Genomic DNA, 20,716 nt, shown 5'->3' with positions numbered 1-20,716 from the left:
TATCCATTGAAATCTCACAATGTGAGGTCTGGGAAAGGTAAAGTGTATGCATACCCTACCCCGACCTTGAAAGGTAAGACGACTGTTTTCAAATGACTCTCGGCTCAAGAGAAAGCATGACAAAAAAAATAATGTCAGAGAAGAATAAGCAATTCAAAGCAGTATGAAAATGAAATAACAAAAGCGAAAAACCATGGTAAGACAGTCTGGAAAAAAAAGGAGCAGTAGCTATCACAAATAAATAAAATAATCTAGTACAATACACGACAGATAGTAGCATAAAACAAATGACAAGAGACTATAGGGCAAAACTGTGACTGCTAGTATAAAAGGGTAAGCGAGACTACCTACTAGCCTTCTACTCTAATTTGTGTCCTACATAACCTCCTATCTAAGGTCATGTTCTCGGTAAGCTGGAACTGCGACATGTCCTGTCTAATCACCTCTCCGCAATGCTTCTTTGGCCTACCTCTACCTCTCCCGAAACCCTCCATAGCCAACCTCTCCTTTTCACATGCCCAAACCATCTTAGCCTTACTTCCTGCATCTTGTCCTCCACCGAGGCCACTCCTACCTTTTCCCGGATATCTTCATTTTTAATCCAATCTCTTCTAGTGTGCCCACACATCCATCACAACATTCTCATTTCCACAACTTTAATCTTCTGAACGTGAGAGTTCCTGACTGGCCAACACTCCGCCCCATACAACAAAGTCGGTCTAACCACCACTTTATAGAACTTACCTTTAAGTTTCGGTGGCATCTTCTTATCACACAGCACTCCGAAAGCAAGCCTCCATTTCATCCGCCCTGCACCAATAAGGTGCGCGACATCATCGTCAATATCCCCATTCCTTGTATAATAGATCCAAGCTACTTGACACTTCCTTTCTTGAGAGTATAATCTTTAATTTATTGAAACATTTTTTTTTCATGAGAATTAATCTAATTTGATTTCTTAGCTAAAGGGACAATTAGATCTTAAAATTGAAGTGGGATCAAATGCCATTGTTCCATTTTTTTGGTATAATTATTTAGTGTCTGAAGTACACAGACTATTGATTCGACTTTGGTTTAAATTGCAATGATGGCCATTTTTCACACCAATTATTAAAATATATCCAATTTTTCAAAATTATTTAATTGATAGTCATTAATAACAGACAAAAACGATAATATTGTTTCTTCTTCTTCCTCCTCCTCCACGTCATCTTCCTTTTCCTTTTCTTCCTTCTCTTTTTTTTTTCTTCCTCTTCTTGACAAACATAAAACAAAAACGTTGTTCCCCTTCTCTTCTGCTCCTCTTTTTCCTCCTCCTCCTAATTCGTTCTTCCTCTTAATTATTACACGATAGTTTAACTATCACATTCTTTTGAATTGGGTAGTTAACTAGGAAGTTATAAGCATACAATTAGCTTGTAGGCGTAGTCGGTCAGAGCGGAAATTCTAAGAGGAATTTGCAAAGCAGCCAATTTGTTTATGTCGTTATAAACACTCCAATCATCCTATAAATTCAGGTTTGTACAGGTGTTTGAGTCAAAAATCGTACTTTGCCCAAATAGTTAAGAAGTTGAATAAGGTTAACCACAATTGGTAGCAATTTGATAAAATGGTTGAATTAACACAAGTAAGTTATTAAAGGTTGATAATAAATAAATAAATAAATAAAGAGAAAAAGTAAACTTATGCCAATTGTGATGAATAACATTAATGGATTTCTCCTTTGTTAAGAATGAACAAGAGCTTGAAGATCAGAGAAATAATAATAATAATAATAATAATAATAATAATAATAATAATAATAATAATAATAATAATAATAATAAGTAGAAAGTAATCAAGAATAATTTATTTTTTCAGTAAGTATTCGATGCCTAGATATACAAGTCAAAGTCCTATTTATAGTTATTTGGTCCTATATGGTGCCTTTCCCGTTGTATGTATGTAACGACAATCATTAATTGTTGAATTAATGATTGTCATTTAATTTCTTGATTCTGACTGTCAGAAACCGTTTCGCCGTTGCCGCATTAACTCCATTTAATGCGTAATCAAGAGGGTCTCATATTTTGTTCCCGTTGATGTTCTTCTTCGTTGACCATGTCGCTAGTATTAACTACCTTTCCGTGAATACTATTCTTGGCATTACCATTAGATTTTTCTACGCCATTATTTTTAACTGACACGTGTCAGTTACATATTGGTCCATGTGTTAGGCGAAATTTTTACTCATGCAACAGGTTTTAACAAGCCAAACTTTAAATGTATATCTCTAAAACGGTTAAACTGCAAAAACTTATAAACTTCAGCTATGCCTTTAGATTAGAATTCCTTGAAACTAGAATTTAATTTGGATCATGTTTTATTTAGTTTAACCAAAACTAGTGTCCTGATAGGATCGGCAAACCAAACTTGGATTTTGTGTGTTCTTAAAATGCTAGAAGAACCCTACCCATGTTGCCTTTATTTTATTTTTGATATTTTAATTGTTTTAACAGTAATTATCTCGTTTTTTTCAATTGACTATGAGATCAAGAGAGTTACCTATTCCATCATTTCTCTAATCCTAAATGTTAAACATGCATGTTAAGTAAAATAACTCTCAATGAAACGTACTATCGATATACTACTTTAACCCTCTGTTTGGATGGTTGTTTCCCATGGTTCATTAATGTACAGTATGGTATGGTACAGTATGGTGTTGTATTGTATTGTACTGTATTAATGAACACAATATTTGGATAGACTGTATTGTTTGTTGTGGTTTAGTAACATTTGTATTGTTTGGTTTGACTGTATGGTATTGTATAATAACTTGTAAGTTTTACTAAAATACCCTTAACTCTTAATTATAAATTAATTTATATATATTAATAAAACTCACGTAAAAAATAAAGTGAAACTTTAAAAAATAAGTAGGTAGTGGATGGAGGGGTGGTGTGAGGTGGGTGGTTGTGGGATGAGAGTGGGGGTAGTGGGTAGTAGCGTGGGGGTGAGTGGTTATGGGGGTGGGGTTAGGTGGTGGTGAGGGGTGGGTGGTGTAGGATGAGGGTGGCGGTGGGGGTGAGTTGTTATGCGGTGCGGTTGGGCGGTGGTGAGGGGTAGTGGGTGGTGGGGGTGGGTGGCAGATGAGTGGGGTGGTAGGGTGGGGGTGGGGTGGGGCTGAGTGGTAGGGTGGGGTGGGGTAGGGGTGGGGTGGCGTGCAGGGGCGGAGCCACATTAGCTCCAGGGGGTTCATTCGAACCCCCTCGGCAAAAAATTACAGTGTATTTTCAAAGTTAAAATTATTTTGTTATGTATATATAGTAGATGTTGAACCCCCTGACTTCTCCGTGTATTTACCTTTTAGAATTTTTGAATCCCCTGGATGAAAAACCTGGCTCCGCCACTGGTGGCGTGGATGGTGGAGAGTGGAGTATAATGGAGAAATGAAATACATAGCCACGGAAAAATCACCAAATTTGTGGTTTCAAAAATTGAGACTTTTCATGGTTATATAACCATGGAATGAACCACGGGTTTACAACACCATATCACATAATTTTAAGAACAATTGAAACAAATATGGTTTCATAGAAAACCATGCATTAATGAACCACGAGAAACCACCATCCAAACAGGGGGTAAAAGTTCTAATTCGCAATCAGCCATAAAAGTTTCTTACCAATACTAATGAACTATTACTAGTTACTAGAATTGATCATCACAACTATAGTTGTATATAAAGATTTCTTACCAATACTATTGAATTATTGCTATAACTAATCATCTAAAGTAAACCAGGGGCGGACCTATGTGCTTTTTCGAGGTGCTCCAGCACCCGTTAAATCCGACGTAGACTAGGTATAATTATATAAGAAATATATGAAATTTGGGTATAAATGTTAAAAAAACATCCTGGAAACCAATAAGACTGCTGGGTGCTTTAATTTCCCGGTGTAACTTAAAGGCTTGAGTAGAAGGGGACCTGTGTTCGAACCTGTTGGTCAACATTTCAGATTTGGTAATAACAATATTAAATGTAATTATCTTTTAGTTGCACCCAAGATCCTTAAATTCTGGGTCCGCCACTGAAGATTTCTTATCAATACTAGTGGATTATTACTAGACTAGAAAATTAATCACCCTAACTATAATTGTTATAAATACTTTTCGAGTTTTGGTGCTTTTGATGCTGACTACATAAATGCGACAAAACTTTATCGTTATTGCAAAATTTAGAAACCAAAAGAAAAGTTCAACTTAATGAGGTCAAATAGAAGGGGCACCGTGGTCAAATCAAGTCCAAGAGCCTGTTTGGATGGGCTTATGCCTATAAGCTGCAAACAGCTTATAAGCTAAAAAAATAAGTTGGGATAGTCTAACTTATTCTTTTTGGCTTATAAGCTGTTTTCAGCTTATAAACTGCTTTAGATAAGCTAAGTCAAATGGGCCCAATTATTTTTTTTGAGCTTATTTTAAGCACAAAATGACTTTAAGCTAACCAGTCAAACACTCAAAAAAACTGAAAACAGCTTATAAGCCAATCCAAACGGGCTCCAAAAGGCATTTCAACAGATTTGCCCAAATGTCAATATTATTACGCATTGTACCAAACAAAAGTTGCGGTGCAAAGTGCAATAATAAATACTTCTTTATTCGTAATTAAAAATCTTGAGTATGGAACTATTCTTTATTAGAAAATGTTTTACCTAAAATTTTCTAGCACAAGTCCAAACTTAATCGAACCATCAGTGAAGATAGACACAGAGTCAGAAACAAAAATGAAACAAAATTTTATCTTTTTATTTTTTTTAAAAAAGATCTCGAATCTATGAAATTGTTGTTTGTTAGGAAACGTTTCTCTAATGTAAAAATATTTTCTAATGCAAATCTAAATATAATCGAACCTCAATGCAGGTACACATAGAGGTAGAAACAAAAATGAAACAACTTTATCGTTATTGCAAAATTTAATGAAGTCAAATGGAAGGGGTACTATAGTCAAATCAGGTCCAAAAAGCATTTTAACAGAGTCCAAATATCAATATTATTACGTGTAGTATCAATTAGGGTCGCGATAAAACAGTAAGTAATCCTTTATTCTTAATTAAAGATATCGGGATTGAGTCTTATGTATGAAATCACCTTCATTAGAAAGTGCTTCACATTTAGTATAGGATTATCCTGCAGGAATCAGAAATTAATGGTGCCCTAATGCAGATTACAACATTTTTTATTCTTAACTAGAGATCTCAGCTTCAAATCTTATGTATGAAATTATCTTTATTAGAAAGCATTCCACATCTAATGTAGGGATTTTTCGACGCGAATATGAATGCAATGGAGTCCAAACGCAAATCTGAATTTAATGGAGCCCAAATGCAGGCCCCAAACATTTCTTGTTCTTAACTAGCTTCCGGCGCGAATCTAAATTAATTGAGCAAATACCGCAAGCAAAAATGAGACAAAACTTAGAAACCAAAAGGTAAGTTAAAATTTAATGAAGTCAAATAGAATAGAGATCTCGTGTTCAAATCTTACACATGAAATCACTTTTACTAGAAAGCGTTTCACATCTAATGCAGTATTTTCCAACGCGAAACTAAATGTAATGGAGCCCTAATACAAGTATCAAACATTCTTTATTTTTAACCAGAAATTTTTAATTCGAATTGTATATAAAATTGCCTTTATCAGGATACACGCTTTACCTCTAACATTAAACTTTCCAGCATGAATCCGAATTCAATCGAGATAGGACAAAACTTTATTGTTATTGCAAAATTTAGAAACCAAAATCCAAGTTATTTTCAAATTCTAACGAAGTCAAATGGAAGGGGCGCTATAGTGAAATCAAGTTCAACATAGTCCAAATGTCATAATGTGTACTCAAATCAAATCTCAGATCACAACACAGCTAAAACACAACTCACACACTCTCTCTCTCTCAATCAGATTTTCTAGAGAGAGAACACAAATAGTTTGTTTAACAACAAACTCACTAGTACTATAATTTTTGAACTTAAACACATTCCACACACACTTTCTTTCTCTAGAAAATACACAAATTATATATATATATATATATATATTTGATGTGACAGAGAAGAGGAGGAAGAAACAAAAAAGATTGCTGAATTGCTGAATTAATGATTGTCATTTAATTCCTTGATTCTGGCTATCAGAAACTGTTTCGCCGTTACCGCATTAACTCCATTTAATGCGTAATCAAGAGGGTCTCATATGTTGCTCCTGTTGATGTTCTTCTTCGTTGACCATGTCGCCGGTATTAACTACCTTTCCGTGAATGCTATTCTTGGCATTACCATTAGATCTTTCTACACCATTATTTTTAACTGACACGTTTCAGTCACATATTGGTCCACGTGTTAGGCGAAATTTTTACCCATACAAGAGGTTTTAACAAGCCAAATTAAACTTCAAATATATATGTCTAAAACGGTTAAACTGCAAAAACTTGTGAACTTTAGCTACGCCTTTAGATTAGAATTCCTTGAAACTAGAATTTAATTTGAATCATGTTTTATTTAGTTTAACCAAAACTAGTGTCCTGATAGGATCGGCAAACCAAACTTGGATTTTGTGTGTTCTTAAAATGCTAGAAGAACCCTACCCATGTTGCCTTTGTTTTATTTTTGATATTTTAATTGTTTTAACAGTAATTATCTCATTTTTTTCAATTGATTATGAGATCAAGAGAGTTACCTATTCCATCATTTCTCTAATCCTGAATGTTAAACATGTTAAGTAACATAAATGAAACGTACAATCGACATACTAGTCTAAAAGTTCTAATTCAGGATCAGCCATAAAAGTTTCTTACCAATACTAATGAACTATTACTAGTTACTAGAATTAATCATCACAACTATAGTTAATTACTAATACTATATAAAGATTTCTTACCAATACTAATTAATTATTACTAGAACTAATCATCTGAACGATTGTTGTATAAAGATTTCTTACCAGTACTAATCGATTATTACTAGAATTAATCATCTTAACTATAGTTGTTATAAATACTTTTCGAGTTTTGGTGCTTTTGATGCTGACTACATAAATGCGACAAAACTTTATAGTTATTGCAAAATTTAGAAACCAAAAGAAAAGATCAAACTTAATGAAGTCAAATAAATAGAAGGGGCACCGTAGTCAAATCAAGTCCAAAGGGCATTTCAACAGATTTGCCCAAATATCAATATCATTACGCATTATACCAAAGAAAAGTTGCCGTGCAAAGTGCAATAATAATACTTGTTTATTCGTAATTAAAAATCTCGAGTCTTTTGAGTATGGAACTATTCTTTGTTAGAAAACGTTTTACTTAAAACTTTGGCAAAAGTCATAGCACTTAAACTTTGTCACCTTTTTTTTTTTTTGGTATCTAAGTCGAGAATTGTATTTATTTAATATCTAAATTTCTCTGAATTTGTATCAATTGGATACTTTTTGCTGATGTGACAAAAAAAGTGAAATACACTTTCCTTGGACGCGTGACCCACTCTTAAATGTTAATTTTCTTTTTTCTTTTTTGATTAAAAACTCATCTTTTGACTTTTCTTTTCTTTTTTTTCATTAAAAACTAACCTTTTGATTTTAATTAAATTTAAGAAGAAGAAAAAACATTGGTCCATTCTTCAGTCACCTCCCCTCCTTCCCTGTTCGTCTTCTCCACTTCTGTCTTCTTCAGTTCTTTTTTTTTTTTTTTAGTTTCTTTATATTTTGTTCATAAAAATTAACTTAAAAAAAGGAGGAAGACAACTGGACCGGTCTTCCTCCTCAATTCTTCCATCCAACTATTTTCCCACCCCCCCATTCCCGTCATCTCTCTCGATTCGACTTCTTCTATCTTTTTTTTTTTTTTTTTTTTTAGTTTTTGTGTATTTTGTTCATTAGGAATATGTATCAGATTTAGGTCTCAAAAATTTCTGGCGAAGCTCCATTTTTTCTGGCAAGATTGACACAAATTAATTATTTTTTTCGGGTGAAAGTCCGTTCTTGCTCCTCGTAATTGTGGGAAATGGGATAGGGAAAATGGTTACTAGTTGGGAAGAAGGTGAAATGGGAGGTGGCAGCCGGTGGGAGTTGTGTTGGCGCCGACGCTGGTGGGCAGGGGTATGGGGTTCGATGGGGAAGAAGAAATGCATTAGGGGAGGGGGGGTGTTTGGGTTAATTAAAAAAAAGTTTTTAAATATATTTTTGATTTATTTTACTAAAGTGTCACGTGTCACATTTTCATTGGACAAAGTTGTCATGTCATGGAGAGTGTAATACACACTCTTAATTTTGCTGATTATTGTGAAAAAGGTATTCAATGGGTATAAATTCAGAGGAGTTTAGGTACCCAATAGGTACAACCCTCGGTTTAGGTACCCAGAGGAAAATGTGGCAACGTTTAGGGGGCTATCTATGACTTTTGCCTAAAATTTTCTAGCACAACTCCAAATTTAATCGAACCATCAGTGCGCAGATAAACACAGAGTCAGAAACAAAAATGAAACAAAACTTTATCTTTTTAAAAAATTCTTGAATCCTAAGTATGGAATTGTTCTTTGTTAGGAAACATTTCTCTAATGTGAAAAATATTTTCTAACGCAAATCTAAATATAATCGAACCTCAGTGCAGGCACACACAGAGTTAGAAACAAAAATGAAACAACTTTATCGTTATTGCAATATTTAATGAACTCAAATGGAAGGGGCACTTTAGTCAAATCAGGTCCAAAGGACATTTAACAGAGTCCAAATATCAATATTATTACGTGTAGTATCAATTAGGGTCGCGGTAAAACAATAAGTAATCCTTTATTCTTAATTAAAGATATCGGGTTTAAGTCTTATGTATGAAATCACCTTAATTAGAAAGTGCTTCACATTTAGTATAGGATTTTCCCGCAGGAATCAGAAATTAATAGTGCCCTAATGCAGATTACAACATTTTTTATTCTTAACTAGAGATCTCGGCTTCGAATCTTATGTATGGAATCATCTTTATTAGAAGGCACTCCACATCTAATGTAGGGATTTTCCGACAGAAATCTGAATGTATTGGAGTCCAAACGCGAATCAAATTTAACGGAGCCAAAATGCAGGCCCCAAACATTCCTTGTTCTTAACTAGCATTTTCCGGCGCGAATTTAAACTAATTGAGCAGATACTGCAAGCAAAAATGAGACAAAACTTAGAAACCAAAAGGTAAGTTAAAATTTAATGAAGTCAAATAGAATAGAGATCTCGTGTTCAAATTTTACACATGAAATCACCTTTACTAGAAAGCGTTTCACATCTAGTGCAGTATTTTCCGACGCGAAACTGAATGTAATGGAGCCCCTAATACAGGTATCAAACATTCTTTATTTTTAACCAGAAATTTTTAATTCAAACTGTATATAAAATTGCCTTTATCAGGATACGCGCTTTACCCCTAAATTAAACTTTCGAGCATGAATCCGAATTCAATCAAGATAGGACAAAACTCTATTGTCATTGCAAAATTTAGAAACCAAAATCCAAGTTATTTTCAAATTCTAAAGAAGTCAAATACAAGGGGCACTATAGTCAAATCAAGTTCTAACATAGTCCAAATATCATAATGTGTACTCAAATCAAATCTCAGATCACAACACAGCTAAAACACAACTCACACACACACACTCTCTCTCTCTCTCTCAATCAAATTTTCTAGAGAGAGAACACAAATACTAGTTTGTTTAACAACAAACTCACTAGTAAGTAGTACTATCATTTTTGAACTCCAAACACACACACTTTCTCTCTCTAGAAAATACACAAATTATATATATATATATATATATATATATTTGATGTGACAGAGAAGAGGAGGAAGAAACAAAAAAAAAAGTTAAAGATGTCGGAGTTTTCCGGCGAGTTAATTTCCGGCGAAAACAACGGGAGCGGTAGCAATGTACGTGAAACGACGACGACGACGACGCCGTTGACGGTGTCGGCGTCGTTTAAGGAAACGAAGAGTAGTTCACGGCGGAGAGCGGCGGCGGCGATGAGGCCGAGTTTAGATGCAGATGAGTTTTTTAATCTACTTCATGGTTCGGATCCGGTCAAGTTAGAGCTTAATCGACTCGAGAATGAACTCAGAGGTTTGTTATACATGCTACCTGTACTGGATCCAATGCTCATTTCGTGTCCTTGTTCCAAGGGCGTCTCAATAAAATTAATTTTGTTCAAGGGCGTCTCAATAAAATTAATATCCTAGAAATCGATTTTTCCACACTTGTTATTTATAGTGTAGAATCATAAAAGGGTGGCTCAATAAAATTAGTAGTCTGGAAATGGATTTTTAACACTTGTTATTTATAGATAAAATTCACTATTAATTTAAAAAGGTGGACTCAAATTTTTGGGGCTTAAAGCAAACACTTCATAGTTTTTTTTTTTTTTACTTGTGGAATTTTGTGATTGATTGATATAGCTCAGTCAACTCGATAATGAAGTCATTAGGTCAATCATGCTAGCTGGATCCAATGCTGATTTGCTGTTAGAACGGTGTCTTTTTTTTTTTTTTTTGTTCAAGGGTGACTCAATAAAATTAAGACCTAATGAGAGTTTATGTTTTTTTTTTTCTTATTAAAAAAATTGGGGACTCAAATATCTGGGCTAAAGCAAAGGCTTAGCCACTCCTGTTTTTGTTTGTGAATAGGTTTTTTATTTTATGGAATTTTGTGATTGATTGAATGAAGTCAGAGGTAAGTCATATTTGGTCTAGTGTCTTTTTTTTTTTTTTTTTTTTTCAAGGATGACTCAACAAAATTAGTGGCCTAAAGCTGATAATTAACAAGAGTTCTTTTAATAAGAGCCTATGTTTTTTTTTTCACACTTGTTAATTATAGTGTATTAGAACTGTATCCTTGTTTTGTTCAAGGGCGGCTCAGTAAAATTAGGAGCCTAAAGCCGATTATTAATAAGGGCCGTTGTTTTTGTTGTGAATACTAGTATTAGTGAAAAACCTAGTTTAGCTAAGAGAAAATCTATTGCTATATTATTTTGACAACGAATCCTATTTAGATATGAATTAAATAAATATTGAATCCTAAACAAAATTAGTTTCCTACAATTTTGAATTATTTTCCAACAATTGATTGATACATTATCTTTTTGGTTGCGAATGATTCTTTTTTTTTCATAAACTCATAAAACTCTTAACGATCATTACAGTTCTCTACTACCTATTAAAATAGGTAGCAACATCCCTATTTATAATAGTGCAAAATCTAGTTTAGCTAAGAAAGTATATTCCAATATTATTTTGACTATCATCCTATTTAGATACGAATTAAATCCTACAATTTTGAATTATTTTCCAACAATTGATTGATGCATTATCGTTTTGCAGATAAGGACAGGGAATTGACTGAAGCTCAAGCGGAGATCAAGGCACTAAAGCTATCCGAAAGACTACGAGAAAAGGCTGTTGAGGAGGTTCTGCTGTTTTGAATATTTACTTATTTGGTTTTATTACTGGTGAATGTTGTTTTATAGCACAATGCGAGCACCATATCTGAAAATTTTGTACAACGCCTTCGTGGAGAGATTGCAGAATTTGTGGGAGATATCAATAGGATCTTGGATTAAGTGGAAAATTGCAGGATTTTGATTGTTTGATGCGTAATTGAGATCTTCGTAAATCATAATATTAAAATATATTAGGATTTGGATAATCTCGTGTAGAGATTGCAGAATTAGTGAGAGATATCAATAGGATTTTGCATTAGTGGAAAATTGCAGGATTTTGATCGTTTGATACTTAATTGTTTTCGGTCTTCATAAATCATAGTGTAAAAAGATATCATAGGATTTGGATAATCTCGCGTAGAGATTGCAGAATTTGTGGGAGATATCAGTAAGTGGAAAATTGCAGGATTTTGAGTGTTTGATACGTAATTGTTTTCTCGGTCTTCATAAATCATAATGTTAAAGGATATCATAAGATTTGAATAATCTTGCGTAGAGATTGCAGAATTTGTGAGAGATATTGGTAAGTGGAGAATTGTAGGATTTTGAGTGTTTAATACGTAATTGTTTTCTCAGTCTTCATAAATCATAATGTTAAAGGATATCATAGGATTTGGATAATCACTTGGCCGCGTTCCTTATGAAGTAATCTCCATTGGCGTTCTTGTCTTATTTCAAATTGATTTGAACAAAATCGAATGAGATTTGCAGTTATTAAATCAATGTGTTAAAGTCTTCTGGTTTGAGAGTTAGCTTTCAAGAAGTGTGGGCAAAAGTATGCTCTTTATTAATTTGGAGTCATTATTTGAATCTAGCTTTCAAGCAGGTCTAGATTATCATTGCATTTATGCTGTGCTATGGGAAACAAAGTTCTAGCTTTAGTCTTGCCCTTATAAATTGAATCATGCATTTTGATTGATGAATACTGCTGCTGATAATTGTAAAGCTATTCATCAGTGTTCAAGAGGAAAAACTGATATAGATTTCTAAATTTGTCCTAATTTTAGCTCACTGATGAGTTGTCAAGGGTTGATGAGAAGCTTAAGTTGACAGAATCTCTTTTAGAAAGCAAGGTACTAACGCAAACTCTTCTCGTTAAGATTTTTTTTTTCTTTCCGTTTTTGAACTTTCTATAACTGTAGTAACTTTTCTTGCTTGGCAGAATCTTGAAATTAAGAAAATTAATGATGAGAAGAAAGCATCCATGGCAGCTCAATTTGCAGCAGAAGCCACTCTTAGAAGGGTCCATGCTGCTCAAAAAGATGATGATATGCCGCCTATTGAAGCCATCCTTGCACCTTTGGAGGCTGAACTCAAGCTTGCACGTCAAGAGGTGTGTGCATGTATTTAAAAACTGGTTGTAGTAAGGTCAAAGCTCACCTTCATGGATTTTCTCATTCTTTCGCCTTCCTTCTGCCCAGATTGCAAAGCTGCAAGATGATAATAAAGCACTGGACCGTCTTACAAAGTCAAAAGAGGCAGCTTTACTTGATGCTGAGAGAACTGTGCAGTCAGCATTAGCAAAAGCTTCTATGGTGGATGACCTTCAGAACAAGAACCAAGAGCTGATGAAACAGATAGAAATATGCCAGGTATGTTAATCATCGGAATGGCATTCTGCTGTTTTTGACATTGCAGCACTCTCTCGTTTTAGCTTTTTGTTTAAAGCATCAATTCACTATTTACTAATCTTGTTTCTATTACAATCGTACATCAGGAAGAAAATAAAATATTGGACAGAATGCATCGCCAAAAGGTTGCAGAGGTTGAAAAGCTTACCCAAACGGTACGTGAGCTTGAGGAGGCTGTTCTTGCTGGTGGTGCAGCTGCAAATGCTGTCCGGGATTATCAACGGAAAGTTCAAGAGATGAATGTAATCTATCCTAGCTAGACTTTTCTGAATTATACTATACAGTAGTTAGTATGTGGACAAATTTAAGTGCACAAATGTTTATATTTATCTATTTTTCAGGAAGAAAGAAAAACTCTTGATCGGGAGCTGGCACGTGCCAAGGTAACAGCTAATAGGGTAGCAACTGTGGTTGCTAATGAGTGGAAAGATGCCAATGATAAAGTAATGCCTGTGAAACAGTGGCTTGAAGAAAGGAGGTTTTTGCAGGTATAGGGGTATTACTTGATCACTATGAGGAGATAGTACACTCTGTTGTCTTGATAGAACTTACTGCATTCTGTTTATGTAGTTTAATGAGCTCATACTGGTGTTCCAAAATCTTATGCTACAGGGTGAGATGCAAACATTGCGTGACAAGCTAGCGGTCACTGAACGAGCTGCAAAATCAGAAGCCATGTTAAAAGTAATAATTCAGTCCAATAAAGGGGTGTAATTTTATGTTACTGTTCCAATTTGGTTATAACTTGAAGTTGTTCATTTTCCTCAGGAGAGATATCAACTGAGGTTAAAGGTCCTTGAAGAGACATTAAGAACATCCAGCTCAGCTACTCGCAGTACACCAGATGGTAGAAGTCCAAGCAACGGTCCTTCACGTCGGCAATCACTGGGAGGCGCTTCCAATGGCTTTTTACCAAAGAGATCACCATCATTTCAGCTTAGATCTTCTGGGTCCAGTACCGTGCTGAAGAATGCTAAAGGGACATCAAAGTCATTTGATGGTGGCTCAAGGTCATTGGACAGGGGCAAAAACCTTCTGAATGGTACAGGTCCAAATTTCAACAGCAGCAAGTCGTGTGATGTAGCCAAAGACAATGAGACTGAGAATAGTTCCTGGAAAGCAAGTCAAGCTGAAAAAACAAATGACACACAAGTAACAGAAAGAGAGGATACTATACCTGGAATATTATATGATTTGCTGCAAAAAGAAGTAATTGCTTTAAGGAAAGCAGGTCATGAGAAGGATCAAAGTCTTAAAGACAAGGATGACGCAATTGAGGTTAAGATTGATTGCTCAGCTATATTATGACTTTATTCACTGTGATATTTCTGCTATGATTGACTGTCTTCTTTGTAATTCAGATGTTAGCTAAGAAAGTAGAGACTTTAACGAAAGCCATGGAGGTTGAGGCTAAAAAAATGAGAAGGGAGGTTGCTGCCATGGAGAAGGAGGTGGCTGCCATGCGTGTTGAGAAAGACCAAGAGAATAGGGCCAAAAGATTTGGAAATTCAAAGGGTCCAATGAGCAGTTCTCAGCTGCCTCCAGGAAGGTATGCCTTTAGTTTTCATTTTAACGCAATTTTATGTTACAACCAATTATCTATAAAGCTGTAAGTTATTTGATATTCGCTAATTAACTCTTGCCCCACATGGTGGGATTATACTGGGCTTCTTGTTGTTGTTGTTGTTGATGCTGTTGTTGTTGCTAATTAACTCTTGATGGGCATGTGCACTTGCAACCCCTTAACTGATACTAACAGTCGGACAAGATCTTGATAACCCATTTTAACTGGATAGAAAGAAGAAAGTAAACACCCCCTTTTCTACTTGTCATCGCCCATTCTATTCTGAACTATGCTCAACAACTGGTGAGAAAAAACAGTCTGCTGTTGGAATCTTGCAATATCTACATGTCATCTCATGATGTCTAATATAATCTATTTGATTAATACTAGTTTTACTCAAGAAAGGACAGAATACTTTTTAGTATTTGTTGCTTGCTTTGAGATGCACCTATATGGATATAGCTTCTGCATTATTTCATGTTCAAGTTTTAGCTCTTATTTGTTGCTTGCTTTGAGATGCACCTATATGGATATAGCTTCTGCATTATTTCATGTTCAAGTTTTAGCTCTTGTTTCAACCATTCTCTAAAGTTCGGAAGTGCATTGACATTTGGAAGTTGGATGTCCTTCTTAGATATCATATTGTTTCATGGTGAAATATCTGATATTGCCGTTGGCCGCATATAATGGAAGTTGCCTAAAGACTGGAGTAGATCATCCAACCTAAAACCTTGCGGCAATAGATTTCACGTTGATCAAAATTAGGAGCATCATTTGACCCATAAAATTGTGACCCCCAATTTTCAATGTGTTGGAATTTTACTTTATTTACATATGATCGTGTTAAGTAGTAACTTGACTAAACAAAGAAATGGAAGTATAATTTTGGGGGTTGCTTGTGCTATGACTACCATTGAACCTATCTAGATCCAATCTATTTTTTGTTCATTTAAATTTGGGTTAGTTGGTTATAATCCGTTCACTGTCTTCCCAATTAATTCGTCCAACTTGACCCAACATTCCAATTTCTCACCATTACCCGAAAATGCTGCTTCTGTTTAATTGCATGGTTCTTGATTCCTTTGTTCTACAAACTCCTTTTTTACTATATTATTGTATTATCTGCAGAAATGTAGGACGAAGTGGGTTAACACGCAACACTCAATAACGACATGAAGAAACCCCAACTACAGCTTCGAGAAGATATTCTGCATAGACTCCTGTGTTCTCCTACTTAGTCTACTTAACAACTCTACTATTCTCCACTAGTGGTTTATTCTAAAATCGTAACAAGCATGCCAATGGCTGTGATCAAAGTCCTATCCAAACACTGGAAAAGGCCGGTAGATGAAATGTGGTGTGCTTCTGACTTTGACTATGATCCCCTTCTGCTTAGATATTAGCTGGAAAGATACTCAAGTTAGCAAAGTTGAGCTAACTTTTTTCGCCGAACAGCTTGAGTGGCAGTGGTCGTGTGGTTGTATAGGTAGCTTTTGGCATTTACTTTGCTATACTCTTTTCTCAACTTGTTTGCAGTCTTGTAATCTGCAGCTTTAGTGTGATGATATGTTATTGGTTCATGTTTTGTCAATATTCTTGTAATCAGAGAAGGCTGATAATTTTTTGCCCCTTCTGATCTTTACTATCCAAGATATTTCGATTAGAGTATTTGTGTTATATATGTTTCTGAACCAATTAAGTCTTTAGAAATGATTTAGTAGTAATCTACTTCCTTATTCCTTATAGTGCTTTAGAAATGACTTGAATTCTTGGCACTTCCACAAAATGAGCATTACTTAAAGTTTACAAGTATGGCGGAGTCTCTTAAGTTGCATCAATGTACAAAGTGGCCAGCTCCTATAAGTGGATCAATTGGCTATTGTTTTGTTTTTGGTAACTGTAGTGCGTGGGTAAATGTATGCGCATCTCAACTAATTTCATGCTACCTTCTATCATTGACTGGTAACAAGTAACATTGTCGGCTAAGAATTGAACATATGAGAAGAAATCACTTAGTGTTTTTGCGGATCGCAAAATTTGGGTTTGGAAGACTTATTGGGAATAAGTTATTCTTGTGAGTTTCTCGTTATTTTTTTGGGGAGTTTGTTGTGATCTATCGGAAATAGCCTCTTTATCCCTACAAAGGTGGAGATAAGGTCTGGATAGATCATATCTTTCATCCTAGCTTTCCTTGATGTGTTGTTGTTTCCTTTGGATAGGTGGGGGGTGGGGTTGGTAATTGACGTTGGGGGCCTTAGCTTTTTGTTTGTTTTCTTAAACGTCAAACGTCACTTTTGAGGGATTATGGGATTTGTTGTGTAGAGCATAATCTTTGTCAGAGGGAGCACATGTATATGGTTTACTTGGTCAAAAAACAAAGCAAATAGACCCATGTAGTAATGATGTCCACTTTACCTTTGTGGTTGTGTCAGTTTTCTTCACGCTACTTCATGTGCTTCCCATTCCTTTGAGTCCAACATAAGATATGCCAAAGAGACATTCCATGAAAAAGGATAAGCAAGCAAAAGCTTTAATCTCAGGCACATTATTTGGGCTCTTTAAGCTGAAACTTCAAGGCTTTGCCATTCTTTTTGCTAAGGGTTCGAGCTGTCGAAGTAGCTACTAATGTTCGTATTAGGGTGGACTGTCTATATCACAATCCTTTGGGGTGCGGCTCTTCTTTGGACCCTACTGATGAGGGATGCTTTGTGCATCGGACTTCCTTTTTTTATAATGAAATTTGACACATATATATCAGTTATAGCAGGCACAAGCGCGAAAATCGATTTTAGGACCCCTATTTTAAGTAGTCTTAGTTTATAAATTTTGCAAGGTTTAGCTACTTCAGACCAGCATGACTGAATTTGAAAAAAAATCGGGTTTGAAGTTACAAACTTTACACAATAGGTATGGAGTTAGGCTTGCTAAAATCAAACTTACAATATGCAAGCAAGCAAACAAAATATGTTTTGTGTCTGATATTTGTCACAACTCATAGCCAGAACAATGATTTGTCCTTTTTAAACATGCTTAAGAGGGGAATAGGAACTGGACAATACTAGTTAGGGCATTTACATCGGAATTGTGACAATTTAACCATTGTATTGCCTATTAAAGGCAATGATTTAGTCACGATTGAAATAATTAGCAGAGTTTGAAAAGAAATGTTTCCATTTTGAGCCATATAACCACCTTGATATTGATATGTCATTTGTTAATCATGTCCATTGTGAGAATGTCTCCGATATGAAGAAATTGCACGGTTTGTCCTTCAAATGGACTGTTTTCTTAATTTTTTGGCCGTCAAAATCGAACTTATGTCAACCGGGGTATAAGTTCTTTAAGGCTGCGGGGCATAACTTGTGAGATATTATGATATCAGAATATAAACTTATACCTTGTGGAAATGTTGTTTGCATTGAGGGACCAAAATTCAAGACCAGCACAAAACAGGAAACAAAAAGTGCAAATGACCCTAAGGGATTAGTTCTGGGCCTGTTACTTATTATGAACAGAGGGCCAAGGCCCAATCCAAAAACCCTAACTACTATCATTTTTTTGCGCGGATTGGCCTTCTTCTGGGGTAGGCATTAATTTTTGTCCCTCAAATTGGTGGTCTTTAATTTTGCCCTTCGCCTAATACTCTGAGGTTCTGGGTTCGAATTCCAGCTCAATAAAAAAAAAAAAAGGAATTTCGCAAGGCAAAATTTTGAAATTAAGGTAGAGTTTGAAACTCTGCCCGAATCATGCAAAACTCTGTCTTGCGAATCCAAATTCTGCCTTGTGAATATTTTTAAAATTTTTGACTGAGCGGGGGTTTGAACCCAAAACCAAGGGGTTCTAACGAAGGACAAAAAATAAATACCACCAATTTAATGGACAAAAATTAAAGATCGCCCCAAAATAAGGGCATTCCTGCGAATTGGCCAACTACTATTGGAGTAGAAATGACACTATAGTTTTAGGACTGCTATTTAAAATATAGCTAACATTCGTAAAGTATTTAAAATTTAGCTACTTCAATGCTCCTTCTCGTTTTATTCTTCACTATCCTGCTTCTTTTTCTTCTTGCATTATAATATAGGCCAAATCTGAACTTTTGGAATGATAATAGCACCAAGTTAGCTAAAGAGTTAATAGCCACTGTGTCGGTACTTAACCATTTCAAGAATACTGCACCAAGTGTTGCATCCGAGAATGTCACTAAAACTTTTTTATTAAAATTAGCTATGAACTTCGTCGCTACTCCATCACTGAATTGCTCGTAGCTAACAATTTTTTTGATAATCCACGCTAAGTAGAATTAGTGTGAATTTTGCTGTTTATTAGCTGCAAAATTTATCTGTCGCTAACTCCTGTCTTTTTTAGTAGCGTGACTGATAAGGGTACATCATTTTAGTAGAAAACTTATCCAAAGAAAATTAAAAGAAAAGAAAAGAAAAAAAAAACTTTGGATGCTCAATTTGTGGACCTTTCTAGAACCATCACAAGTAATCATATAAGCCACCTGAAAAGCATCTTTTGCCGTTGCTCGTGATTTCCACCCTATGATTTATATTAAGATTATGGAATCAATCTATACGGTTGGATGTATATTCACAAGAAAGCTTATGATTAGGAGAAAAAAATAAGAATATTTTATGAAGAAAAGTTTTTCTTTTGGTTTCCATCTAATTATGAGCCTGTTTGGATTGACTTATAAGTTGCCTATAAGCTGTTTTCAGCTTTTTTGAGTGTTTGGCTGGCCAGCTTAAAGTCATTTTGTGCTTAAAATAAATCTAAAAAATTAATTGAGCCCGTTTAACTTAGTTTATCTAAAGCAGCTTATAAGCTGAAAACAACTTATTTTTTTAAGCCCATCCAAACAGGCTCTATATTTGATATTTTTACTGGGGCTTCGGCTAATTCATCGCGGCGAAAGACTTATTTTACTGGGATATTTTTCATATACAAGACTGTCCGAGACCTTTTATTAGTGTCGGATATTCTACCCATCCACCACATCCTTTGGTGATTAAAAAAAAAGTTTTGCAGCTTGAGTCTTTGGGGAGTTGTAGGAGGGGGAGATTTATTCTATCAAGTCAATAAGTTAATTTAATTTTCTAAGTTAAAAATTCAAAACATTTTACAAGTTATGTTCATTGTGCTTATTATTTTTTCTTCCTTTATCATGAATAATTACTTTGAATTTTAAAGTCCTTCGCTATAAAATTTGGAAATTTTAACGAACGATACCTTGACAGTGTTATACTTGAATTTTTACCAAAAAAATAAAAATAAAAGAGGAAAAAAGAAAAAGACATTGTTATACCTAAAAGAATAAATCTTAGAAGATTCCTGTTTTCTTAAATTTTCTATTAATCTATAAGTGCGAAGTACCCATTTTAAGAGAAAACTTTCCTGCAATATGTATCATGTATGAGATTATGAACCAATTCAATATTCCTCAACGTATTTTAAATTTTAAATCAAATTTTATTATTGAATCGTTGTAAAACAACATGGTGGGTACTTTTTTCCATGTTAATTTTCAACGATTCAGTAATAAACATTTATTTAGAAATTTAAATATGTTGTGCGTTTGTTGGTTTGGTACCTAATTTGATACATATATATTGCATGCCAGTTTTCTCTTAAGTTTATAATAGAATCCAGTGAGGTGGTAAGTATCCCTCCATTCTAAACTCTGTAGCATGAGTGGATATACGTGACATCACTTGTTGTCATAGAGTGTATTCATTTCTTCCTTCTTCAAATATTGATACCGTTATACCCCGCAAGGGTGGCTCAGTTGGTTGAGCACGAGACTTCCATAATGGAGGTCTCAGGTTCGACATTCCCTGTCTGCGACAGCAGGGGATTTGCTTTTTGGGTCCAGCTTGTCGCACGGGGCTTTCCTAGTGTGGGTTATCTCTTTTGTGTGGTTTGCGGTCGGCTATTGCACAGGAGCGAGGTTTACCCTATGCGCACCCGAAAAGTAGTGGACGCGGGTTCTCTTGTCATAAAAAAATGATAATGTTACGAAAAT

The 20,716-nt window shown here is 35.0% G+C and overlaps 1 protein-coding gene across 1 annotated transcript; it reads left to right on the top strand.

The window, feature by feature from the left end:
- The first annotated feature begins 9,633 nt into the window (after positions 1 to 9,633).
- On the top strand, positions 9,634 to 16,424 carry LOC132625860 (microtubule-associated protein 70-2-like). Its single transcript, XM_060340455.1, has 11 exons — positions 9,634 to 10,121; positions 11,375 to 11,460; positions 12,501 to 12,566; positions 12,656 to 12,826; positions 12,915 to 13,085; positions 13,211 to 13,366; positions 13,466 to 13,612; positions 13,737 to 13,808; positions 13,893 to 14,402; positions 14,486 to 14,673; positions 15,817 to 16,424. Exons 1-11 carry the CDS (start codon positions 9,875 to 9,877, stop codon positions 15,854 to 15,856), a joined length of 1,854 nt encoding a protein of 617 aa, XP_060196438.1. The 5' UTR covers positions 9,634 to 9,874; the 3' UTR covers positions 15,857 to 16,424.
- The last annotated feature ends 4,292 nt before the right edge of the window (positions 16,425 to 20,716 follow it).

This window comes from Lycium barbarum, chromosome 2 (assembly GCF_019175385.1).
Source record: "Lycium barbarum isolate Lr01 chromosome 2, ASM1917538v2, whole genome shotgun sequence".
NCBI lineage: Eukaryota > Viridiplantae > Streptophyta > Magnoliopsida > Solanales > Solanaceae > Lycium > Lycium barbarum.
This window is presented reverse-complemented; position numbering and strand designations above follow the sequence as displayed.

Bases quoted from the DNA above. Each gene is read 5' to 3' on its own strand.
- LOC132625860 (XM_060340455.1), top strand. From the start codon at position 9,875: ATGTCGGAGTTTTCCGGCGAGTTAATTTCCGGCGAAAACAACGGGAGC. The intron at 12,567-12,655 runs GTACTAACGCAA...CTTGCTTGGCAG, and splicing joins AATCTCTTTTAGAAAGCAAG to AATCTTGAAATTAAGAAAAT. The intron at 13,367-13,465 runs GTAATCTATCCT...TCTATTTTTCAG, and splicing joins GGAAAGTTCAAGAGATGAAT to GAAGAAAGAAAAACTCTTGA.